This window comes from Salvelinus alpinus, chromosome 3 (assembly GCF_045679555.1).
Source record: "Salvelinus alpinus chromosome 3, SLU_Salpinus.1, whole genome shotgun sequence".
Taxonomy (NCBI): Eukaryota; Metazoa; Chordata; class Actinopteri; order Salmoniformes; family Salmonidae; genus Salvelinus; species Salvelinus alpinus.
This window is the reverse complement of record NC_092088.1, coordinates 34956983-34984237: the sequence shown is the minus strand read 5'-3', so window position 1 is coordinate 34984237 and position 27255 is coordinate 34956983. Positions and strand designations below refer to the sequence as shown.

Here is a 27255-nt window from a genome sequence, read left to right as displayed (position 1 = left end):
TCAATATAGAAATGAGACCAAAAATGATTTACCGAAACTCATTACAAATGGAGTCATCCATGATTCACAAAACTATATTTTGAGAAGGGAGGCAAAATATTTTAAGCATACAGTGGCTTGCGAAAGTATTCACCCCCTTGGCAGTTTTCCTATACTGTTGTCTTACAACCCCCCCAAAAAATATATTTAAATTCCAGATTGTATCATTTGATTTACACATACCACTTTGAAGATGCAAAATATGTTTTATTGGGAAACAAACAAGAAATAAGACAAAAAAACTGGCCTTGATCGTGCATAACTCTTCACTCCCCCCCCCAAAGCCAATACTTTGAAGAGCCACCTTTTGCAGCAATTACATCTGCAAGTCTCATGGGTGATGTCTCTATACGCATGGCACATCTAGCCACTGGGATTTTTGCCTATTCTTCAAGGCAAAACTGCTCCAGCTCCTTCAAGTTGGATGGGTTCCGCTGGTGTGCAGCAATCTTTAACTTCTTATGGCTGTAATCCCGTTAACGGGATGATATGACAACAGCCAGTGAAAGTGCAGGGCGCCAATTTCAAACAACAGAAATCTCTTAATTAAGATTCCTCAAACATGCATGCACCATTTTGCACCATTTTAAAGGTAATCTTGTTGTTAATCCCACCACAGTGTCAGATTTCAAATAGGTTTCTACAGCGAAAGCACCACAAACGATTGTTAGGTCACCGCAAAATCACAGTCATTTTTCAAGCCAAAGACAGGAGTCACAAAAAGCAGAAATAGAGATAAAATGAATCACTAACCTTTGATCTTCATCAGATGACACTTATAGGACTTCATGTTACACAATACATGTATGTTTTGTTTGGTAAAGTTCATATTTATATCCAAAAATCTGAGTTTAGGCGGGACGCTACTGGCTCACTTGGCCAAAAGCCAGAGAAAATGCAGAGCGCCATATTCAAATAAATTACTATAAAAATCAAACTTTCATTAAATCACGCATGAAAGATACCAAATTAAAGCTACACTAGTTGTGAATCCAGCCAACATGTCAGAATTCAAATAGGCTTTTCGGCGAAAGCAAACAATGCTATTTTCTGAGGATAGCAACAGAGTAAACAGAGGCATATTTCAACCCTGCAGGCGCGACACAAAACGCAGAAATAAAAATATAATTCATGCCTTACCTTTGATGAGCTTCTGTTGTTGGCACTCCAATATGTCCCATAAACATCACAAATTCTCTTTTTGTTCGATTAATTCCGTCGATATATATCCAAAATGTCAATTTATTTGGCGCGTTTGATCCAGAAAAACACCGGTTCCAAATTGCGAAACGTGACTACAAAATATCTCAAAAGTTACCTGTAAACTTTGCCAAAACATTTCAAACTACTTTTGTAATACAACTTTAGGTATTTTTTTACGTAAATAATCGATAAAATTGAAGACGGGATGATCTGTGTTCAATACAGGATTAAAACAAACTGTAGCTAGCCTTCTGGTCATGCGCCTCTAACAAACAAGACACAACAAGTGACCCTCGTTCAAAATGGCCGTACTTCATTACAAAAAGAAAAAACCTCAACCAATTTCTAAAGACTGTTGACATCCAGTGGAAGCGGTAGGAACTGCAAGAAGGTCAATTAGAAATCTGGATTCCCAATGAAAATCCAATTGAAAAGAGTGTGACCTCAAAAAAAAAATGGATGGTTTGTCCTCGGTTTCGCCTAATAAATAAGTTCTGTTATACTCACAGACATGATTCAAACAGTTTTAGAAACTTCAGAGTGTTTTCTATCCAAATCTACTAACAATATGCATATCTTATCTTCTGGGGATGAGTAGCTGGCAGTTGAATTTGGGTATGAATTTGAAAATGCTGCCCCCTATCCTAGAGAAGTTAATGCAACCGCTGTGTCAGATTTCAAAAAGCTTTACAGCAAAAACACAATATTCAATAATCTGAGAACAGCGTTCAGCCACAAAAGGAAGCCATACAGTTACCCGCCAAATTGTGCAGTCAACAAAACTCATAAAAAGCATTATAAATCTTCACTTACCTTTGCTGATCTTCGTCGGAATGCACTCCCAGGTCTCCCACTTCCACAAGAAATGTTAGTTTTGTTCGGTAATGTCCATCATTTATGTCCAAATAGCTATTTTTGTTAGCGTGTTTGGTAAACAAATCCAACGTCAGGAAGCGCGTTCACTAAAAGCAGACGAAATGTCAAAAAGTTCCGTAACAGTCAGTAGAAACATGTCAAACGATGTATTGAATCAATCTTTAGAATGTTTTTAACATAAATCTTGAATAACGTTCCAACCGGAGAATTCCATTCACTTCAGATGTGCGATGGAAGAGAGCTCCATCTCATGTGAACGCGCATGGCCAGAGCATGGTCAGGTCATGATAGACCTGACTAATTCCTGTCTCCTTCGGCCCCACCTCACAGTAGAGGCATCAGGCAAGGTTCTACAGACTGTTGACATCTAGTGGAAGCCGTAGGAAGTGCAAACTCATACATATCTCACTGAATTCAATAGGGTCTTGGTTGAAAATCGACCAGCCTCATAATTCCCACTTCCTGTTTGGATTTTTTTCTCGTGTTTTTGCCTGCCGTATGAGTTCTGTTATACTCACAGACATCATTCAAACAGTTTTAGAAACTTCAGAGTGTTTTATATCCAATATGAATAATAATATGCATATATTAGCAACTGGGACTGAGGAGCAGGCAGTTTACTATGGGAACCTTTCATCCAAGCTACTCAATACTGCCCCTGCAGCCATAAGAAGTTAAGTCATACTGCAGATTCTCAATTGGATTGAGGTCTGGGCTTTGACTTGGCCATTCCAAGACATTTAAATATTTCCCCTTAAACCACTCGAGTGTTGCTTTAGCAGTTTGCTTGGGGTCATTGTCCTGCTGGATGGTGAACCTCCAGCCCAGTCTCAAATCTCTGGAAGACTGAAACAGGTTTCCCTCAAGATATTCCCTGTATTTAGGGCCATCCATCATTCAATTCTGACCAGTTTCCCAGTCCCTGCCGATGGAAAGGGGATGGTGTTCTTGAGGTGATGAGGTGTTTTCCTTGATGGCCAAAATGCTAAATTTTAGTCTCATATGACCAGAGTACCTTCTTCCATATGTTTGGGGAGTCTCCCATATGCCTTTTGGTGAACTCCAAACATGTTTGCTTATTTTTTTATTTAAGCAATAGCTTTTTTCTGGCCACTCTTTTATAAAGCCCAGTTCTGGTGTGTACGGCTTAAAGTGGTCCTATGGATAGATACTCCGATCTCTGCTGTGGAGCTTTGCAGCTCCTTTAGGGTTATCTTCTGTCTTTTTGTTGAGCCTCTGATTAATGCCCTCCTTGCCTGGTCTGTGAGTTTTGGTGAACGGCCCTCTTGGCAGCTTTGTTGTGGTGCCATATTTTTTCAATTTTTAAATAAATGGATTTAATGATGCTCCGTGTGATGTTCAAAGTTGAAGATTTTTTTTATACCCAACCCTGATCTGTACTTCTCCACAACTTTGTCCCTGACCTGTTTGGGGAGCTCCTTGGTCTTCATGGTGCCGCTTGCTTGTTGGTGCCCTTTGCTTAGTGGTGTTGCAGACTCTGGGGCCTTTCAGAACAGGTGTACATATACTGAGATCATGTGACAGATCATGTGACACTTAGATTGCACACATGTGGATTTTAACTAATTATGTGACTTCTGAAGGGAATTTGTTGCACCAGATCTTATTTAGGGGCTTCATAGCAAAGGGGTGAATACATATGCACGCACCGCTTTTCTGTTTTTGTTTTTTTAGAAGTTATTTTTAAATTTCACTTCACCAATTTGGACTATTTTGTTTGTCCATTTCATGATATCCAAATAAAAATCCATTTAAATTACAGGTTGTAATACAGCAAAATAGGAAACACTTTTTCTCTCCAGTCTCCATCGCCACTGAATGATGTAAGGATTTATTTCATAATAATACTATTATTATTATTGTAAAGTTAACAAATGTACAGAAAGACCTGTGTGAATGCCAACTTACAATGAACTTTTTAAGGCAATTAAATATTTTCAGTTTGAAAAAAACACCAGGGCTTAATGGTGTACCAGTAGATGTATATCTGCTTTAATTACGCCTATAAAAATGGTAGGCTTTCAGGTCTGATATCATTACTACTGAAACAGGACCCATGTGGTAAGTATACAGATCCAGTCCATTTAAAAAAAAGAAAAATGGAGGCTTCTTACACTTCAATTTTGTGAAAATCCTGGAGAAATGTGTAGCACATAGAATAAAAAAGGTTTTACCAGATATTGTTCATCCTGATCAGACAGGTTTTTTACATGGACGATATATTGGAGATAATATACGACAATTACTTAACAATTTAACATTATGAAACGTCAGATACCAGGCCTGGTCTTCATAGCAGATTTTGAAGATGTTTGATAAAGCACAACTAAAATGTATATATAAATGCCTGGATTACTTTAATTTTGGCGAATCTCTTATACAATGGGTTCAAGTTATGTACAGCAACCCCAGGTGTAAAATACAAATTAATGGTTACTTCTCAGAAAGTTTTGAGATTTTAAGAGAGGTAAAACAAGGATGTCTGTCTCCTGTTCTGACAGATTTCAAACTAATTCGGACAACTAGGAAAAAGCTCAAACCAATTTTATTCACCTACTGGGTCAAACAGCTGCATAAGACAAAGACATGTTTACACAAGCACATATATTTATACCCTCTTTCTAGGCGGAGGCTCCTCCTCGCACATCTTGACAGCCATTAGAGCTGTTGCCAGGCAGGAACTCACTTCATCTGACCTCGGCCTGCATTCCTCACTCGTCGCTAACTAACGGCTGTCCTACCTTATCAGTGACTGAAACCAGACTGCCCTTCTCTCCATAGAATCCCTGAGATTTAACAAAAATTTGTTCTGACAGAATGTAATCTTTCTGCACTCCCCTTTCTAACTCAGTATTTCCATACACCCAGTTCTAATATGTTAACATGAATAACGATTTTTCAAGTTGGAACACAAGTCCCCCCCTTTTTTAACAGTAGCTTCATACTGTTAAAAATTATATGAACTTAGAAATGCTTATAAATGAACAAAAAGTAAAACATGACAAACACTCAGTTGATTTGTATATTTACACTTCCGAGACTTAGGTCTCTGACCTATAATTACACTATGCACACTCTTATTTCCATCTCTCGCCGTACAACTGATAATGACATTTCAGCTGGAACTTTTGACTTCCTCCATTTCAGCTGGAGATTTTTACTTTCTCCCCTTCCTCCTTCGGGTTCCTAAGAGAGTGATAGCACAAGACTTGAAAAGCAAAAAGAAACACAAAACATAAGTATTAATAATGCTTAAAGCTATGCATAATTATATTTGCAAAGAAAAAAACTAAGTTTGATAACATGACTATTCCCACTCTCTCTTAGCCTGACTCGATACCTTCGGGATACTTTTCTACTGGGTTACACAAAAAACCTCATGCTTTCAGGATGTCTCCCCCCGTTAGTCACAGGTTACAAAAGGTGTTCCTATGCCAGGTAATCACTTCGGCCCCCATTTCTTCATCCTCCATGGCCACATGATATACACGTGCAGTGACCTTTATCAACTTGACCTCATCTTGAGGCAAATCAGCACTATAAATACGTTTCAACATCAATGCCCTCAAAGTGATATCCCAACAATGCTACCAAGGTAACCCATGCTACCATTAACACTGCCCTTGGTGCATACTTCAAAATATATTTTATTTGCGCCGTAGTCCCGTTCAATACTGTTACTATAGCATCCTTCACCAATACTAGGGCTCCTAAGTGGTGCAGCGGTGTTAGGCACTACATCTCAGTGCTAGAGGCGTTTCTACAGACCCTGCTTCGATTCCAGCCTATATCACAACCAGCCATGATTGGGAGTCCCATAGGGCGGCGAGCAATTGGCCCAGCGTCGTTAAGCTTTGGCCGGGGTAGGCCATCATTGTAAATAAGTTTTTGTTCTTAACTGACTTGCCTAGTAAAATAAGTTTAAATTAAATACTTCTCTGATAATAGCTATTGAATAGATGCCAAAAGCTCTGCCAAATCTGCTAGCACTGGTGTGATTTTCACTGTTTGTTTATGCCGCGAAAATCCACCGTAATACGCCATTTCAGTGTCTTTTTCATTGGGAATAAATGGCTGTTGCACTGAGCTGGTCCTCATACCACTATGCCTCGTTCAAGTAATATTGGAAGATCCTCCGCCACCGACTTCTCAGCCCCCGGTTTAATGGGGTCTTGCTTCATCTGCGGCTCCCCCTCCCCACACACAGGCTTGCAACCTTTAATCAGACCACAATCTAATGCGCCTTTTGCCCATAGTGGATGATCCTGAAACAACAATTGCTCAGCGGTTTTGAAACAACAATTGCTCGGCGGTTTTGACAACTGCTTTCGCCGGTCATACTGCTAATTTTTATTTGTTACCTTTTAGATTTCACTCTCCTGGCATCGTGCAAAGATTATCCAACCCCAAATTCGACTCCACTCCTGTCACCATGTAAAATTATCCAGGTATTGTTACTGGACCCATGTTCAAAGACGGGTAGTAGCTGTATCACTTTCGATTCTGCCCGTTACCCCACTAAATATAATACTTTATCCTGTTGTAAATTGTGAATTTCGAGCTCCCTTGCTAAACTCACTCTTCCAATGACCAGCGGCCCCACACCTAAAACAGGGCTCTATAGCCCTATGCTAGGGTATGTTTTACTATTTTCTACATTTTAGGATAATGGGGACCAAAAAAGTGTTGAACAAATCAAAATAGATGTTAGATTCTTTATAGTAGCCACCATTTGGCCTGACAGTTTTTCACACTCTTGGCATTCTCTCAACCAGCTTCATGAGGAATACTTTTCCAACAATCTTTGGTTGAGGTCGGGTGATCTGATGCAGCACGCATCACTCTCCTTCTTGGTCAAATAGCCCTTACACAGCCTGGAAAATGTAGTTTACAGACAGATTATTTAACTTATAATTCACTATCACAATTCCTGTGGGTCAGAAGTTTACATATACTAAGTTGACAGCTTGTAAAATTCCAGAAAATTATGTCATGGCTTTAAAAGCTTTTGATAGTCTAATTGACATAATTTGAGTCAATTGGAGGTGTACCTGTGGATGTATTTCATTGCCAACCTTCAAACTCAGTGCCTCTTTGCTTGACATCATGAGAAAATCAAAAGAAATCAACCAAGACCTCAGAAAAAAATTGTTGACCTCCAAGTCTGGTTCATCCTTGGGAGCAATTTCCAAATGCCTGAAGGTACCGGGCTCATCTGTACAAACAGTAGTACGCAAGTATAAACACCAATGGGACCACGCAGCCGTCATACCACTCAGGAAGGGGATGCGTTCTGTGCTTTGCTAAAGGAGGGACTGGTGCACTTCACAAAATAGATGGCATCATGAGGGAGGAAAATTATGTAGATATATTGAAGCATCATCTCAAGATATCAGTCAGGAAGTTTAAGCTTGGTGGCAAATGGGTCTTCCAAATGGACAATGACCCCAAGCATACTTCCGAAGTTGTGGCAAAATTGCTTAAGGACAACAAAGTCAAGGTATTGGAGTGGCCATCACAAGCCCTGACCTCAATCCCATAGATTGGGGTCCCATGTGGGCAGAACTGAAAAAGCGTGTGTGAGCAAGGAGGCCTACAAACCTGACTCAGTTACAACTTCTCTGTCAGGAGGAATGGGCCAAAATTCACCCAACTTATTGTGGGAAGCTTGTGGAAGGCTACGTGAAACGTTTTACCCAAGTAAAAACATTTAAAGGCAATGCTACCAAATACTAATTGAGTGTATGTAAACTTCTGACCCACTGGGAATGTGATGAAAGAAATAAAAGCTGAAATAAATCAGTCTCCTATTATTCTGACATTTCACATTCTTAAAATAAAGTGGTGATCCTAACTGACCTAAGACAGGGAATTTTTACTTCGATTAAATGTCAGGAATTGTGAAAACTGAGTTTAAATGTATTTGGCTAAGGTGTATGTAAACTTATGACTTCAACTGTGTGTGTGCATATATACACTGCTCAAAAAAATTAAGGGAACACTTAAACAACACAATGTAACTCCAAGTCAATCACACTTCTGTGAAATCAAACTGTCCACTTACGAAGCAACACTGATTGACAATAAATTTCACATGCTGTTGTGCAAATGGAATAGACAAAAGGTGGAAATTATAGGCAATTAGCAAGACACCCCCAATAAAGGAGTGATTCTGCAGGTGGTGACCACAGACCACTTCTCAGTTCCTATGCTTCCTGGCTGATGTTTTGGTCACTTTTGAATGCTGGTGGTGCTTTCACTCTAGTGGTAGCATGAGACGGAGTCTACAACCCACACAAGTGGCTCAGGTAGTGCAGCTCATCCAGGATGGCACATCAATGCGAGCTGTGGCAAGAAGGTTTGCTGTGTCTGTCAGCGTAGTGTCCAGAGCATGGAGGCGCTACCAGGAGACAGGCCAGTACATCAGGAGACGTGGAGGAGGCCGTAGGAGGGCAACAACCCAGCAGCAGGACCGCTACCTCCGCCTTTGTGCAAGGAGGAGCACTGCCAGAGCCCTGCAAAATGACCTCCAGCAGGCCACAAATGTGCATGTGTCTGCTCAAACGGTCAGAAACAGACTCCATGAGGGTGGTATGAGGGCCCGACGTCCACAGGTGGGGGTTGTGCTTACAGCCCAACACCGTGCAGGACGTTTGGCATTTGCCAGAGAACACCAAGATTGGCAAATTCGCCACTGGCGCCCTGTGCTCTTCACAGATGAAATCTGGTTCACACTGAGCACATGAGCACATGTGACAGACGTGACAGAGTCTGGAGACGCCGTGAAGAACGTTCTGCTGCCTGCAACATCCTCCAGCATGACCGGTTTGGCGGTGGGTCAGTCATGGTGTGGGGTGGCATTTCTTTGTGGGGCCGCACAGCCCTCCATGTGCTCGCCAGAGGTAGCCTGACTGCCATTAGGTACCGAGATGAGATCCTCAGAGCCCTTGTGAGACCATATGCTGACACATGCACATTTGTGGCCTGCTGGAGGTCATTTTGCTGGGCTCTGGCAGTGCTCCTCCTTGCACAAAGGCGGAGGTAGCGGTCCTGCTGCTGGGTTGTTGCCCTCCTACGGCCTCCTCCACGTCTCCTGATGTACTGGCCTGTCTCCTGGTAGCGCCTCCATGTTCTGGACACTACGCTGACAGACACAGCAAACCTTCTTGCCACAGCTCGCATTGATGTGCCATCCTGGATGAGCTGCACTACCTGAGCCACTTGTGTGGGTTGTAGACTCCGTCTCATGCTACCACTAGAGTGAGAGCACCGCCAGCATTCAAAAGTGACCAAAACATCAGCCAGGAAGCATAGGAACTGAGAAGTGGTCTGTGGTCACCACCTGCAGAATCACTCCTTTATTGGGGGTGTCTTGCTAATTGCCTATAATTTCCACCTTTTGTCTATTCCATTTGCACAACAGCATGTGAAATGTATTGTCAATCAGTGTTGCTTCCTAAGTGGACAGTTTGATTTCACAGAAGTGTGATTGACTTGGAGTTACATTGTGTTGTTTAAGTGTTCCCTTTATTTTTTTGAGCACTGTATATATATATATATATTTTAAAACTTTTTTAAAATTACTTTTATTTATATTTATATATACAGTGGGGAGAACAAGTATTTGATACACTGCCGATTTTGCAGGTTTTCCTACTTACAAAGCATGTAGAGGTCTGTAATTTTTATCATAGGTACACTTCAACTGTGAGAGACGGAATCTAAAACAAAAATCCAGAAAATCACATTGTATGATTTTTAAATAATTAATTTGCATTTTATTGCATGACATAAGTATTTGAACACCTACCAACCAGTAAGAATTCCGGCTCTCACAGACCTGTTAGTTTTTCTTTAAGAAGCCCTCCTGTTCTCCACTCATTACCTGTATTAACTGCACCTGTTTGAACTCGTTACCTGTATAAAAGACACCTGTCCACACACAATCAAACAGATTCCAACCTCTCCACAATGGCCAAGACCAGAGAGCTGTGTAAGGACATCAGGGATAAAATTGTAGACCTGCACAAGGCTGGGATGGGCTACAGGACAATAGGCAAGCAGCTTGGTGAGAAGGAAACAACTGTTGGCGCAATTATTAGAAAATGGAAGAAGTTCAAGATGACGGTCAATCACCCTCGGTCTGGGGCTCCATGCAAGATTTCACCTCGTGGGGCATCAATGATCATGAGGAAGGTGAGGGATCAGCCCAGAACTACACGGCAGGACCTGGTCAATGACCTGAAGAGAGCTGGGACCACAGTCTCAAAGAAAACCATTAGTAACACACTACGCCGTCATGGATTAAAATCCTGCAGCGCACGCAAGGTCCCCCTGCTTAAGCCAGTGCATGTCCAGGCCTGTCTGAAGTTTGCCAATGACCATCTGGATGATCCAGAGGAGGAATGGGAGAAGGTCATGTGGTCTGATGAGACAAAAATAGAGCTTTTTGGTCTAACTCCACTCGCCGTGTTTGGAGGAAGAAGAAGTATGAGTACAACCCCAAGAACACCATCCCAACCGTGAAGCATGGAGGTGGAAACATCATTCTTTGGGGATGCTTTTCTGCAAAGGGGACAGGACGACTGCACCGTATTGAGGGGAGGATGGATGGGGCCATGTATCGCGAGATCTTGGCCAACAACCTCCTTCCCTCAGTAAGAGCATTGAAGATGGGTCGTGGCTGGGTCTTCCAGCATGACAACGACACGAAGCACACAGCCATGGCAACTAAGGAGTGGCTCCGTAAGAAGCATCTCAAGGTCCTGGAGTGGCCTAGCCAGTCTCCAGACCTGAACCCAATAGAAAATCTTTGGAGGGAGCTGAAAGTCCGTATTGCCCAGCGACAGCCCCGAAACCTGAAGGATCTGGAGAAGATCTGTAGGGAGGAGTGGGCCAAAATCCCTGCTGCAGTGTGTGCAAACCTAGTCAAGAACTACAGGAAACGTATGATCTCTGTAATTGCAAACAAAGGTTTCTGTACCAAATATTAAGTTCTGCTTTTCTGATGTATCAAATACTTATGTCATGCAATAAAATGCAAATTAATTACTTAAAAATCATACAATGTGATTTTCTGGATTTTTGTTTTAGATTCCGTATCTCATAGTTGAAGTGTACCTATGATAAAAATTACAGACCACAATTGGTGGCTGACTAAATACTTTTTTGCCCCACTGTACATGCTTTGTAAGTAGGAAAACCTGCAAAATCGGCAGTGTATCAAATACTTGTTCTCCCCACTGTATATATATATATATACAATTTTTTTTTTAAATAGTCCCACTAAATGCAAACCAGATGGGATGGCCAAGCTGGTTAGGTGTGCTTTGAATTCTAAATAAATCAGACAGTGTCACAACAAAGCACCCCCACACCATCACGTGTCTTCCATGCTTCACAGTGGGAACCACATATGCAGAGATTTTCCTTTCACCTCCTCTGTCTCTCAAAGACTTGGCGGTTGGAACCAAAAATCTCAAATTTGGATTCTTCAGACCAAAGTACAGATTTCCACCGGTCTATTGTCCATTGCTTGTGTTTCTTAGCACAAGCAAGTTTCCTTACTGGTGTCCTTTAGTAGGGGTTTCTTTGTGAACAGTTGATGTTGAGATGTGTATGTTACTTGAACTCTGAAGCAATTATTTGGGCAGCAATCTGAGGTGCAGTTAACTATTGAACTCATCCTCTGCAGCAGAAGTAACTCTGGGTCTTCCTTTCCTGTGGCGGTCCTCATGAATGCCAGTTAAATCATAGCCCTTCATGGTTTTTGCAACTGCACTTGAAGAAACTTTTCGGCGTTGACTGACCTGAATGTCTTAAAGTAATGGACTGTCGTTTCTCTTTGCTTATTTGAGCTTTATGGACCAAATAGCCCTGTCTTCTGTATACCACCCCTACCTTGTCACAACACAATTGATTGGCTCAAACGCATTAAGGAAAGTAATTCCACAAATTAACTTTAACAAGGCACACCTATTAATTTAAATGCATTCCTGTTGACAACTTTATGAAACTGGTTGAGAGAATGCCAAGAGTGTACAAAGCTGTCATGGCAACTTTGAAGAATCTCAAATATATTTTGATTTAACACTTTTTTGGTTACATGATTACATGTGTTATTTTGTAGTATTGATGTCTTCACAATTATTATACAATGTAGAAAATAGTACAAATAAATAAAAACCATTGCATGTGTAGGTGCGTCCAAACCGTTGACTGGTGTTTTGTTTGTGTGTGTATATACACTACCGTTCAAAAGTTTGGGGTCACTTAAATGTCCTTGTTTTCCATGAAAACATACATGAAATGAGTTGCAAAATGAATAGGAAATAAAGTCAAGATGTTGACAAGGTTATAATGATTTTTAATTGAAATAATAATTGTCCTTCAAACTTTGCTTTCGTCAAAGAATCCTCCATTTGCCGCAATTACAGCCTTGCAGACCTTTGGCATTCTAGTTGTCAATTTGAGGTAATTTGAAGAGATTTCACCCCATGCTTCCTGAAGCACTTCCCACAAGTTGGATTGGCTTGATGGGCACTTCTTACGTATCATACGGTGACTGTTCTGGTCACTCCATTATAGACAGAATACCAGCTGACTGCTTCTTCCCTAAATAGTTCTTGCATAGTTTGGAGCTGTGCTTTGGGTCATTGTCCTGTTGTAGGAGGAAATTGGCTCCAATTAAGCGCATGGCGTTGCAAAATAGAGTGATAGCCTTCCTTTTTCAGGATCCCTTTTATCTTGTACAAATCTCCCACTTTACCACCAACAAAGCACCCCCAGACCATTACTTTGCCTCCACCATGCTTGACAGATAGCACTCCTCCAGCAAGCACTCCTCCGGCATCCTAATTTTTTCTTCGTCTCACAAATGTTCTTCGTGATCCGAACACCTCAAACTTAGATTAGTCTGTCCATAACACTTTTTTCTAATCTTCCTCTGTCCAGTGTCTGTGTTTTGCCCATCTTAATCTTTTATTTTTATTGGCCAGTCAGAGATGGACTGGTGTTTTGCGGGTACTATTTAATGAAGCTGCCAGTTGAGGACTTGTGAGGCATCTGTTTCTCAAACTAGACACTCTAATGTACTTGTCCTCTTCCTCTGTTGTGCACCGGGGCCTCCCACTCTTTCTATTCTGCTTAGAGCCATTTTGTGCTATTCTGTGAAGGTAGTAGTACACAGCGTTGTACGATATCTTCAGTTTCTTGGCAATTTCTCGCATGGAATGGTCTTCATTTTTCAGAACAAGAATAGAATGACGAGTGTCAGAAGAAAGGTCTTTGTTTCTAACATAATTGCAAAAGGGTTTTCTAATGATCAATTAGCCTTTTTAAAATGATCAACTTGGATTAGCTAACACAACGGGCCATTGAAACACAGGAGTGATGGTTGCTGATAATGGGCCTCTGTACGCCTATGTCGAAATTCCATACAAAATCTGCCTTTTCCAGCTACAATAGTCACTTACAACATTAACAATTTCTACACTGTATTTCTGATCAATTTGATGTTTTAATAAACAAAAAATATGCTTTTCTTTCAAAAACAAGGATATTTCTAAGGTACCCCAAACTTTTCATTGTGTGTGTGTGTACACACACACGTCAAACGTTTGGATACACCTAGTCATTCAGTGGTTTATTTTTATTTTTACTATTTTCTACATTGTAGAATAATTGTGAAGACAACTGTGAAATAACACATGGAATCATGTGTTAACCAAAAAAGTGTAAGGTCAAAATATATTTATTTAGAGCATAAACCAACCTCTCTCCTTATTGCTACTACTAATACACACGAATCATGTTCAAACAACGTTAGAATATCTTTTTGCTTTTCTAACCATGAATGTGACTTTCCTCCTCAACTTATAGGCAACCTTTCACATCCATATTCTTTTGGTCCTTCTCAATGGACTACTCCTCTAAAATGTACCGTACTAGTACACAAGCATGACAATTTATCCATACACACACTCCGCGGCTGGGACTTGCGTCCCCTAGGGATCTATCCTACACGTAACCTACCCTACACTGTAGTATCACTCATGGATCTCTCATAGTACTAGCTCCACTCGGGACTTATCCTTATGGAACCTACCCTACGCCATATATTTACGACTGGTCGTAAACACAATGGGACTACTGAATAAGCTCAGGCTTTCTAGGTCCGTATTCTATTGTTCATCATACGATTCTTATGTCCCCAAGATGTCAGAATGAGTGGTAACAGGTGTAGGAACTGTGCCTACCTTGTTTCTGTGTGCCTGCTCCACTGATTTGGATTCTCCAGTTACACTGTAAATCGTGGTGAATAATGCCGACCACGCCAACTGTTCATATTTTTAAACAACACAAAGTTTTTACTTAGGAAGAGTTAAGAAATCAATATTTGCTGGAATAACTATGAATTTCAATCTCAGCTTTCAGTGGGGCTAGAGGAAGGTCCTCCACCAAATTTCAGTGGGTTTGAGACCTGGAGAGGCCTTCAAGCTTAAGTGTCACACTGAAATTTGGTGGAGGATCGGTGATGATCTGGGGGTGCTTCAGCAAGGCTGGAATCGGGCAGATTTGTCTTTGTGAAGGACACATGAATCAAGCCACGTTCAAGGTTGTCCTGGAAGAAAACTTGCTTCATTTTGCTCTGACAATGTTCCCTAATCCAACTCTTGAGGATTAGTTTTTCCAGCAGGACACAGCTAGGTCAATCAAGGTGTGGATGGAGGACCATCAGATCAAGACCCTGTCATGGCCAGCCCAATCTCCAGACCTGAACTCCATTTGAAAACCTCTGGAATGTAGTCAAGAGGAAACAGATGTTCACAAGCCATCAAACAAAGCCGAGCTGCTTGAATTTTTGCACTAGGAGTGGCGTAAAGTCACCCAACATTGTGTAAGACTGGTGGAGAGCATGCAAGACACATGAAAACTGTGATTGAAAATCAGGATTATTCCACCAAATATTGATTTCTTCCTAAGTTAAAACATTAGTATTTGGTTATTCGTGGTCTGACAACACTGCATGTTTTTTGTTATTTTGACCAGTTGTCATTTTCTGCAAATAAATGCGCTAAATTACAATATTTTTATTTGGAATTTGGGAGAAATGTTGTCAGTAGTTTATAGAATAAAACAAAAATGTTCATTTTACCCAAACACATACCTATAAAGAGTAAAACCAGAGAAACTGATAATTTTGAAGTGGTCTCTTAATTTTTTTCAGAGCGGTATATATGGGGAATACAACATTCTCAGATCTGTAGATTTTGCTGCCGAGAGACAGAATCACTAGATCATTTATTTAGGTATTGACCCCATGTAGCTTGCTTCTGGTCACTGGTTCAGGAATGGTTAAAAAATCACATTCACTTAAAATTAACCTTTAAAATAAGTGTTGGGCGATTTGGAAAGCCATAGTCAGTCAATAATACAATAATACTGGTAGGAAAAGTTTACATCTTTAGCTCATCTGTGGATACTATGTGATTTAGAAAGGTTCAAAATGTATGTAAAACATCACAGCAAATTTGAAAAATATATGACACATGGAAACCAAACGAGGGTGGTGTATGGTGAGTGGCTGAGGGATGGGATTAAAACATGTGTTTGGTAATGTATTAATTGATTGCTGTATATAAAAGTACCATGTATGTAAAATGTAGCAGAATAGCTGCTACATTTGTGTCTTCCGAAGTGTTAAAAAAAAAAACTCTTCCTGGAGCTGGCCGCCCGGCCAAACTGAGCAATCGGGGAGAAGGGCTTTGGTCGGGGAGGTGACCAAGAACCCGATGGTCACTTTGACAGAGCGCCAGAGTTCCTCTGTGGAGATGGAAGAACCTTCCAGAAGGACAACCATCTCTGCAGCACTCCACCAATTGGGCCTTTGTGGTAGAGTGGCCAGACGGAAGCCACTCCTTTGTAAAAGGCAAGTGACAGTCCGCTTGGAGTTTGCCAAAAATCGCCTAACGGACTCTGACAATGAGAAACAAGATTCTCTGATCTGATGAAACCAAGATTGAACTCTTTGGCCTGATTGCCAAGCGTCATGTCTGGAAGAAACCTGGCACCATCTCCATGGTAAAGCATGGTGGCGTTATCATGGTGTGGGGATGTTTTTCAGCACCAGGGACTGGGACACTAGTCAGGATCGATGGAAAGATGAATGGAGGAAAGTACAATGAGATCCTTAATGAAAACCTGCTCAGAACCTCAGACTGATCACGATAACGACCCTAAGCACACAGCCAAGACACCTCAGGAGTGGCTTTGGGACAAGTCTCTGAATGTCCTTGAGTGGCCCAGGCTTGAACCCGATCGAACATGTCTGGAGTGACCTGAAAATGGCTGTGCAGCGCCTAATCCAACCCGACAGAGCTTGAGAGGATCTGCAGAGAAGAATGGGAGGAAATCCCCAAATACAGGTGTGCCAAGCTTGTAGCGTCATACCCAAGAAGATTCGAAGCGTAATCGCTGCCAACGGTGCTTCAACAAAGTACTGAGTAAAGTCTGAATACTTACGTAAATGTGATATTTCAGTATATTTTAATACATTTGCTTGCAAAAATGTCTAAATACCTGTTTTTGCTTTGTCATTATGGGGTATTGTGTGTAGATTTATCAAGATTTAATACATTTTAGAATAAGGCTGTAACGTAACAAAATGTAGAAGAAGTGAAATCGTCTGAATACTTTCCGACTGCACTGCAAACAATTCACACAATGAATGTGCACAACTTGGCAGGAGAGTGCATTCTGGAGAGAGACGTGTATTTTATCCACACTCCCCTTGTGCTGTGCCCACCCCGCGGCCATCTCGTGTGTGTGTGTATATATGCTACTGCTCGGCCCCCCAAAAATTCTCAGTCGACTAATGACTCACCGTTCAAAAGTTTGGGGTCACATAGAAATGGCCTTGTTTTGAGAAAGAAAAGCTCTGTCATTTTAAAACACTAAAGTTGAAAGTTTTCATTTTACACATTCTCCCCTCTCTCCTCAGCTGGAACAAGCTGACTGACCGCTTCTTCAAAACGTCTCCCTGGCCAGAGTCTGAGGCCATCGCTTCCCTTGTTGGAAACGGTGAGTGCGCCAGTCTACTGCTGTTTCTCCTTCCAGTTTGGGCACAAGCCTGTTCAGATGATCATGGACACGAATGGTGGTAGTTAGTAGTACTAAGTAGAAGACATTATCTCTCCGGGGTTAGTTGGTTTTTGCAGCAGAATCATATCCAAAAACAGACATCACACAAGAATTGTGACATAAAATAACGTGGACCACACATTTATTGAACAGTTGCTGGAGTGAAAAAAGTTCAACTTATTATTGTGTGGCGTGCAGTAGTAGCATTTTTGAAAAGGATACATGTTATGGCAGCATGAGTGAATGTCTTTATTTGTTGTTTTTTCAACGGTGGACAGAGAAATGTGGACCTGATGGTAGGAGTTTAAACTTTAAACAGGATGTCTAGTATCCATTAGGGTGTTCTCTGCTTTCTTTAGAGCTGTTTGCTAATAGAGTGGAGACCATGTGGTTCACAAACTAGTTTCCTGCCTCTGTAGAATATTCATGCTGTTGCTGTTCTCCATTGACAATGAAGTGGGAAGAATGCACAGGTTAATGTTTGTCATGAGTCTTGCCTTGGAAGCAGAAAAAAGCGATTTCTGCTCAGTGGGCCAGCTGCACTCAAAATATTGTAAAAATGTGTTATTTGGTTTTTAGGGTTAGACATTAGGGTTTGAAGTGTGGTTAGGGTTCAAATCAGATTTTATGACCTGTGCCAGCTGTTGACCACTGCAGAGCTGCCTCCAGGTCAAGATTCATTACAATAAATGCCAGCAAGCGAAGAAGGCAAAGAATGTTGTGCCATTCTATCTTGTTGCGCTTGCTCACTGTTGCTGTTGGCCCATTCAGATGCTGTGTTCCTGATCCTGTATAAGGAGTTGTACTACAGACACATCTATGCTAAAGTCAGTGTGAGTATCTATCCTGCCACAGAAACATTGTTTAACCCCCATCGGCTTTCAAATATAAACCAAACATCTCCTGTCCGGGATGGATTTAATCCAATGGATATACAGTGGACAGAAATATAATAATGTCACTACTTGGAAGACTTTACTTAAATAATGCTTTTGTGTTCTTTGACCATTAGGGAGGACCCACTCTCGACCAGAGATTTGAGTCTTACTACAATTACTGCAACCTCTTCAACTACATTCTAAGTAAGTCTGAGTACTAAATATTTGTTGTCTTAATATATTTTCATAATACACTGTTACATTGGATGTTTTCAAATCCTCAATAAGCAGGTATATATTGTTCTATATAGATGCAGATGGACCCGCCCCATTGGAGCTGCCCAACCAGTGGCTCTGGGACATAATTGATGAATTCATTTATCAGGTAAATTAACATAGTTTGGTATGTTGCATGTGTATTAGTTTTTCAGCTTCTAAATGTACACTACCATTCAAAAGTTTGGGGTCACTTAGAAATGTCCTTGTTTTGAGAAAGAAAAGCAGCTTCATTAAATAGTATCAGTCTCAACGTCAACAGTGAAGAGGCGACTCCGGGATGCTGGCATTCTAGGCAGAGTTGCAAAGAAAAAGCCATATCTCAGACTGCCCAATAAAAAGAAAAGATTAAAATGGGCAGAGAAACTCTGCCTAGAAGGCCAGCATCCCGGAGTCGCCTCCTCACTGTTGACGTTGAGACTGGTGTTTTGCGGGTACTATTTAATTAAGCTGCCAGTTGAGGACTTGTGAGGCGTCTGTTTCTCATACTAGACACTCTAATGTACTTGCCCTCTTGCTCAGTTGTGCACCGGGGTCTCCCACTCTTCTTTTCATTCTGGTTAGAGCCAGTTTGCGCTGTTCTGTGAAGGGAGTAGTACACAGCATTGTACGAGATCTTCAATTTCTTGGCAATTTCTCGCATGGAATAGCCTTCATTTCTTAGAACAAGAATAGACTGACGAGTTTCAGAAGTAAGTTATTTGTTTCTGGCCATTTTGAGCCTGTTATCGAACCCACAAAAGTTGTGCAAACATAAATGGAAAAGGGGTTTCTAATGATCAATTAGCCTTTTAAAATCAAACTTGGATTAGCTAACACAATGTGCCATTGGAACACAGGAGTGATGGTTGCTGATAATGGGCCTCTGTATACCTATGTAGATATTCCATAAAAAATCTGCTGTTTCCAGCTACAATAGTCACTTACAACATTAACAATTTCTACACAGTATTTCTGATCAATTTGATGTTGTTTTAATGGACCCACATTTTTGCTTTTCTTTCAAAAACAAGGACATTTCCAAGTGACCCCAAACTTGTGAACAGTAGTGTACTTTTCTGGCAATTCTTTTCATCTATGGCATTAATTTGGTACCCCTCTGTCTTGAAGCTGCTATGACACATGGAATTGTGACTGCATTTGAATAAGAAGTTAACAAGGTCACTCTTCTTCCCCAACCAGTTCCAGTCGTTCAGCCAGTATCGCTGCAAGACAGCCAAGAAGTCTGAGGAGGAGATTGAGTTCCTGAGGAACAACCCCAAGATCTGGAATGTCCACAGCGTTCTAAACGTGCTCCACTCGCTGGTGGACAAGAGCAACATCAACCGCCAGCTGGAGGTCTACACCAGTGGAGGTAAAGAAGTTACAGCTGTAGATGCATTGTATATGCATTGATATATTGTTGCATATCGTTATAAAAATATATTGTTTGTAGTGATATATTATGACATAACATTTAATATAACATAACATAACGATATATAATTTGTAGCAAAATATTTTGACATTGTCTTACACCACATTCTTCTCAGTGATCAATACTGAATGGTTGATGCAGTCCAAGGTTCCTGTGCCACAGCTCTAACAGGTTGTGTTTTGTGTCGCAGGCGATCCAGAGAGTGTGGCTGGCGAGTATGGCCGTCATTCCCTGTATAAGATGCTGGGATACTTCAGCCTGGTGGGGCTGCTGAGGCTACATTCTCTGCTCGGGGACTACTACCAGGCCATCAAAGTCCTGGAGAACATCGAACTCAACAAGAAGGTACACTGGCCTCTGTGTAGTAGTACTGTCAATGTTCGTACAGCTGAAGATGCATCTCCAAATCGAATCAAATGTATTAGTCACATACACATATTATACAGATGTTAACATGGGTGTAGTGAAATGCTTACGTTCCTAGCTCCAACAGTGCAGTAATAACTAACAATAGGAAAGGAATATTAGAACGAGCAATGTCAGTGTTCTGAATATAAATATATGTATATGATGGTGTGTGTTATGGACAGTATATGAATCGAAAAGGTGTGCACAGCAGTAGTCATTTAGGATGAGCCTTAACTAGAATACAAATACATACATATGAAGCAGGGTTTCCGTTTGGAAAATGTGGTGCTGGATAATGTGACAGGGAAGATTTCAATTTTCCGGACCCATATGCACCCTCGGTGCTCAGAATGACAGAAATCACATGTCGATTATGGTAATTCATTTTAACAGAACATGCAGCTCATGTAATGAAACAGCCAATAAAACATTTTATAACATTTGTCAAAATACAATTCGCGGGTGAACACCTTTCTAAAAAGTGCCCATGAGAAAACGCCCTTCTAAACAGTGCACCTGATAGCAGTTCCATATGTGACTGTGGTGAAAATCTCCGTTAAAAACTTAAGAGGGGGAATCTAAAGATGCAACAACTAGGATGGGTTGCTAATAAGACTAGGATTGTGCCTTTGGCTTCTGGACAAAGAAAAAAAGTATAACAGGACATAAATGGCATGGCTGTGGGTCCAATAGAGAAGTACATGGAAATACATTTGCCAAAATTATATAATTACTCCTGTCTATACAGAAAGAAATTAAACAATTGAAAATACTTCACCAGAAAGAAAGCATGACTTAGCCACATAGGAATTGAGGATCATTATCTAATTAAATAACATTTCTGTGGATTGTTTCAAATCACAAGCTCGTAAGCCTGAATTAGTGAGTTGTGGGTGTCAGTGAAAAGCATCTAAAATATGTGTGAAGATAATTTCTTGGGTGTAATTTAATATGTTTAGCTAAGATATCAATGAGTCTCTCTCCAGAATGGTTCAGCTGTCTCCCGCCATTTCTTGCGCATTCATTGTGTGAATTGTTTGCCCTTTGATAAATAAATACAGTATGTAATGGGGAATAGATTTGTATGTCACCAGTAGTAAATGTACTGTTAATCCACACAATTTGGTTACATAAACTTATGTTAATTTATGTATTAATTACAAGTAATTTACCGTTCTCATTCTGAGTGGAAATGTTGTTTTCAGATTTCACAACCTGCTGCAGTTGTGAGAAACAAGTTTTGGTTTATTTCATAACCATAATTGTAAAGATTTGTGTACTTTTTAAATGTTGTGTTTTGTTTGGAGTGCTCCATGTGAGCAATGAGCATGTCTGGTTTCTCTGAGCACGCATAAGTACCTGACCAATTGCAGGGAAATGTATGAAAGTGTTTTTTTTAACATCCATTGTGAATGCTATATTAAAACTCTAGTTCCTCAGTACACTATTTTAAAAAATCGTTCCAACAAGCTCCCCCTCGATAATCACCACTCTGTGTGAAAGAGTTATGTACTACTGCATTGGCCTACAAGCTTTGAGTTCCATGCGCTCATTTCTTTAGCACCAATGGATCACGGTATATCAATGTGTCCATATGGCAGAGGCTGGTAATCTTGAAATAGTTTACTTGATTTTTAGATATTTGTAATTCTAATTCAGATTTTTATGATTAACCACGTGACAATGATTTTGAGAAATGAACACGTTATTGAAATGAAACTGTTCCATGAAAACGTGCATATAAAAATCATAACTGGAACGCAGAACGGTAGAAATGGTAGGATAAATTGTAATCTTCCCCTAACTTGAAACTCACATGCTGCCTATGAAGTCTTTATAAAATAATTGCCTCCACATTTCCGTAGTCGGATTTTGCCTATAGGCAACTTTGAAGCAAGGTAAGACATGCCTCATAATATGAAATAAGACATTCACGTTTCAAATAAAGTAAGTTTTTTAAATGCATACTGCCTCCAGCTCACATTGTAAAGTGGTGTGAGGCGCACTTCAATTACCAGTTGAGAAGTCAAAATGCTGTGCGTGTCTGATAGTCCTCATGCATCTTATTTATCAAAAAGCTAACGAAGATGGACACGGAACAATGTAAATCCCCCCCAAAATAAATATGCAAATTAATCTATAGACTGATAAGCATGACTGTCAAATGTATTTTCCATCAACTGGTATTTCCATCAATTAATAAAAAGCATTCTTTAACAGTGTTTTAGTTTTTCTCCTGGTCATTTTGGCCGGCAAGTTTAATCGGCTTTTCATATAATTTTTTCCGGCCAAGTGGTTAGAGCGTTGGGCCAGTAACCGAAAGGTTGCTGGATCATATCCCCGAGCTGTAAACATTATTAAAGTGACCTGTGTTCAATGACTATGGACATAGGGCAGCAGTCTCTAGCGTGCAGGGTTGAGTACCGGGTGGTAGCCGGCTAGTAAGTTACTAAAGTTCAGGGCAGGGTACTGGTCTGAGGCCGGCTAGTAGTGACTATTTAACAGTCTGATGCCCTGGAGATAGAAGCTGCTTTTCAGTCTCTCGGGTCCCAGCTTTGATGCACCTGTACTGTCTCCGTATCTATGCCCACTCTCTGATATTGACAGACCTACGAATTAAGGAGTGGGCCTTAACTGTTGAGACCCCTCTATCCATATTTCTACTCCATATTTCTCTCTCCAATTGATTCCCTATTTGTTCTAACCCAGTCACTTCCCTCTACTTTATATTTAATCTCTCAGAGTATGTACTCTCGTGTGCCTGAGTGCCAGATCACCACCTACTACTACGTGGGCTTTGCCTACCTGATGATGAGGAGGTACCAGGATGCCATCCGTGTCTTCGCCAACATCCTACTCTACATCCAGAGGACCAGGAACATGTTCCAGAGGTCCACCTATAAATATGAGATGGTCAGTGACAATGTTTGTGCGCATGCACCTTCAGGACTGCCGCACAGAAGAAATGCCAGCCCGCGCAGATGTTGATATTGTTAGCTATAACATGGCAATAATTAGCTATTTCTTTGTTCAGCCATGGGGGAGTGATTGCTTCCAACATTTGCTTCCTGGGCCCGAGAAGCAGGCAGTTTAATTTGGGCATGCATTTCTTCCAAAATTCCAAATACTGCCCCCTACCCTAGAGAAGTTAACAGACCATTTTCTATTTTTAAACATGTGACTTGAGCTTTCAGACAACTAAAAAGAAAAAAGTTTAATGTCAAGCCCTGCGTAATGTTTTTACATCTAATAGAATAGGCCAACATTGAACACCATATAGGCCACTATAGGATGAAATCAATAGCTATTTCCATATGAAAATGTTATGGGATGCATTTGATCCCTTGTTTTTGTTAGTAGGCCACTGATAGGCCAAATAGCCTCAGTAGTTTACTTGGCAAATGTCTAAAATTAACTGGAAGCGGGTACAGCCTCCATGTTCACAGTAAATGCATGCAGAAAGTTGCACAGAATGCTCACAAGACTTACAATGTTCTCAGTGGTAGATTTTTTTGGGGGGGAATATTGGTCAGTGGGCCTAACATGTGATAACTACATTACTGATTATGATGGACATCTCCCTCTCAGAGCTGGGTGATGATCATTAGGGCACATAATGGAAAACGTTTTAAAATGAACACGACCCTGGTAATTGGTTGAGTTACTTCTTCCTGCTCTTCCAGATCAGCAAGCAGAACGAGCAGATGCACGGGCTGTTGGCAATAGCCCTGACCATGTACCCCATGCGCATCGACGAAAGCATCCACACCCAGCTCAGGGAGAAGTACGGAGACAAGATGCTCCGCATGCAGAAGGGGTGAGCGAGAGAAAGTCTACGCTTACTACCATACTGTGGGAACTAGGGGCTAGAGGGATTTATAGGCCCAATCCCAAATCAAGCCCTATGTGGAGATCTGACAGACAGGATTTGTTTGGTCTAAGCAATATAGTGAAACTTCCACCTGCCTTATCAGAGGGCGAGGTGGAGCTATTACCACATTGCTTACTTGCACCTGTCAAATCCACTCAGATCGCCACAGGTGCATAGGGCGTAAGGGTCTACAGTTCGATTTTGAATTGGGCCATAGTTGGTGTTTGAGACTTGACTGCCATGACTTTGTGACCTCAGAGACCTGCAGGTGTTTGAGGAGCTGTTCAGCTTCGCCTGTCCCAAGTTCTTGTCCCCGGTGGTGCCCAACTACGATAATGTGCTCCCCAACTACCACAAGGAGCCCTTCCAGCAGCAGCTCAAGGTGTTCGCTGAGGAGGTGCAGCAACAGGCCCAGCTCTCTACCATCCGCAGGTAACGAGTTATCTCAGAGTCGGGTGAGCTGCTACAGTCAGTCAAGTTCAGCACCTCCCTGTTTCACTTCGTTTCAAAATATTTCTCCCTACTGAACAAGACCCAGCTCTCTAGCATTGCTCTCTAACATGGTTCCTTGGTTTCCCCCTCTAACCTCACCCTGCTCCATGTCTCTGCTGTACAGTTTCCTGAAGCTCTACACCACCATGCCTGTGGCCAAGCTGGCAGGGTTCCTAGACATGACTGAGCAGGAGTTCCGCATCCAGCTTCTGGTCTTCAAACACAAGATGAAGAACCTGGTGTGGACCAGCGGCATCTCTGCCTTGGACGGAGAATTCCAGTCCGCCTCCGAGGTCGACTTCTACATTGACAAGGTGTGTGTGTGTGTTAGATGTGTCGTTACACAGAGCCCACTCACCGCGTTTTAGATTCTGTTTAACCTTTCTAGGACAGACGTTCTGCTAGCGGATCCCCCCCCCCCCCTTTCATACAGCAAATGAAAGATAAACATCTTGTAAATCCAGCCAACATGTCCGATTAAAAAAAAAAAAAAAAAAATGTTTTACAGCGAAAACACAACATTTATGTTAGCTCACCACCAAATCCAAAAAACACACAGCCATTTTTCCCAGCAAAGATAGCTTTCACAAAACCCAGAAATAGAGATTAAATTAATCACTAACCTTTGAACATCTTCATCAGATCACACTCATATGACATCATGTTACACAATACATTTATGTTTTGTTCGATAATGTGCATATTTATAGCCACAAATCTTGGTTTACATTGGCGCCATGTTCAGAAATGGCTCCAAAATATCCGGAGAAATTTTAGAGACCCGTCATCTAACATAAATACTCATCATAAACTTTGATGAAAGATAAATGTTTTACATATAATTAAAGATACACTGGTTCTTAATGCAACCGCTGTGTCAGATTTAAAAAAATATATAAAAAAACTAGTAAAAAGCACACCATGTAATAATCTGAGACGGCGCTCAAATATAAATAACATTTCTCCGCCATGTTGGAGTCAACAGAAATACGAAATTACATCATAAATATTCCCTTACCTTTGAATATCTTCATCAGAATGCAATGCCAGGAATCCTATTTCCACAATAAATCGTTTTTTTTGTTCGAAGTCCATTACTTATGTCATATTAGCAACTTTATCTAGCATGTGTAGTACACGTGTCCAAACACCGGCGCATTGAATGCAAACGTCGGATGAAATCTTCAAAAAGTTATATTACAAGCCGAATAAACTGGTCAAAATTAGTAGAAAATCAATCTTTAGGATGTTGTTATCATATATATCCAATAACGTCCCAACCGGAGCATTTCTTCATGTCTATATAACTCATGGCACACATGGACATCACATGGCTAGCGTGCGTGGCCAGGAACTGGAACTCTGCCAGACCAGTCACTCAAATAGCTCCCATCTGGCCCCACATCACACTAGAGGCTTCATTCCACGTTCTACCGACTGTTGACATCTAGTGGAAGGCGTATGGAGTGCATACAGATCCATAAATGACAGAGATTTGAATAGGCGATGACTTTCACATCAACCCATTTCAGATTTTTCACTTCCTGTTTGGAAGTTTGCCTGCCAAATGAGTTCTGTTATACTCACAGACATAATTCAAACGGTTTTAGAAACTTCAGAGTTTTCTATCCAATAGTAATAATAATATGCATATATTGTCATCTGGGATAGAGTAGGGGGCCGTTCAATTTGGGCACCAATTCATCCAAAAGTGAAAATGCTGCCCCCTATCCCAAAGAGGTTTTAATGTAGTAACTCCGTCAATATGGAATTAACTCTTTGGACATAATGTAGTGAAGTAACCTGTATTCCCTGTCTGTTATGTTCCTGCAGGACATGATCCACATCGCAGACACCAAGGTGGCCCGCCGTTATGGAGACTTCTTCATCAGACAGATCCACAAGTTTGAGGAGGTGAGAGATTATACATTTTCAAATTACTTTACAGCAGTATTTCCAGGTAGCAACAGTCTTTGTTTACCTTTATCATAGTATTTCTGTTACATTGCAGACATTTGCTTCTGTATTTAATTATTAGATATTTTTAAGTCACTTAATAGGAAAGTTAAAGGCTCCTTATCTGCTATTGAATTTGGTTTATTCCAATAAAAATGTAAAAAATGTTTACTCAGTTTGTACTTGTGTTATTCGCCATGCAGTTGAACAGAACGCTGAAGAAGATGGCTATGAGTGGAGCCAGCACCATTGCCACAGCCGCCACCACAACCACCCGGGCCACATGAGTCGGACCTTTGATTTACAGCTGCTAAATCCAGCCTACCTGGCTCTCTGTCTTGGCTCTGTTGATCCTCCAACAGAACGGTCGATAATGCTTTTTTAATTTAACAATAAAGGATGAAGTGGTGAGCTAAAAGCCATGTTTTGTTGGGTTGCACATGGAGTCATTGTGATAATTTATACTGTGATTTTAGTACCTTTCTCAAACAGTACAGTAGTTAATCAGCTAAATCAGAACCACTAGATGGCAACATTTAGCTATCAATATCTTTTCTCTCAAAAGTGCCACCAGTTATTTATAGGACTTCAGAGTTTTGTATTATAATTTATTTCAACTGCTATGAGATTAGATATTTACACTGAACAAAAATATAAACGCAACATGTAAAATGTTG

General features: G+C 40.9%; 1 protein-coding gene across 1 annotated transcript in view; it reads left to right on the top strand.

Annotated features, from left to right (window-relative positions):
* LOC139570594 (eukaryotic translation initiation factor 3 subunit L-like) overlaps positions 1-27017 on the top strand; it is a 31552-nt gene extending 4535 nt beyond the window's left edge. Inside the window, exons 4-15 of the mRNA XM_071392576.1 lie at positions 17141-17220; positions 18052-18113; positions 18293-18362; positions 18470-18543; positions 19617-19788; positions 20042-20196; positions 23002-23172; positions 23943-24076; positions 24389-24562; positions 24747-24936; positions 26456-26536; positions 26782-27017. Of these exons, the coding sequence (XP_071248677.1) occupies positions 17141-17220; positions 18052-18113; positions 18293-18362; positions 18470-18543; positions 19617-19788; positions 20042-20196; positions 23002-23172; positions 23943-24076; positions 24389-24562; positions 24747-24936; positions 26456-26536; positions 26782-26865 (1447 nt within the window). The 3' untranslated portion in view covers positions 26866-27017. The remainder of the gene's footprint in view (positions 1-17140; positions 17221-18051; positions 18114-18292; positions 18363-18469; positions 18544-19616; positions 19789-20041; positions 20197-23001; positions 23173-23942; positions 24077-24388; positions 24563-24746; positions 24937-26455; positions 26537-26781) is intronic.
* Positions 27018-27255: the final 238 nt, after the last annotated feature.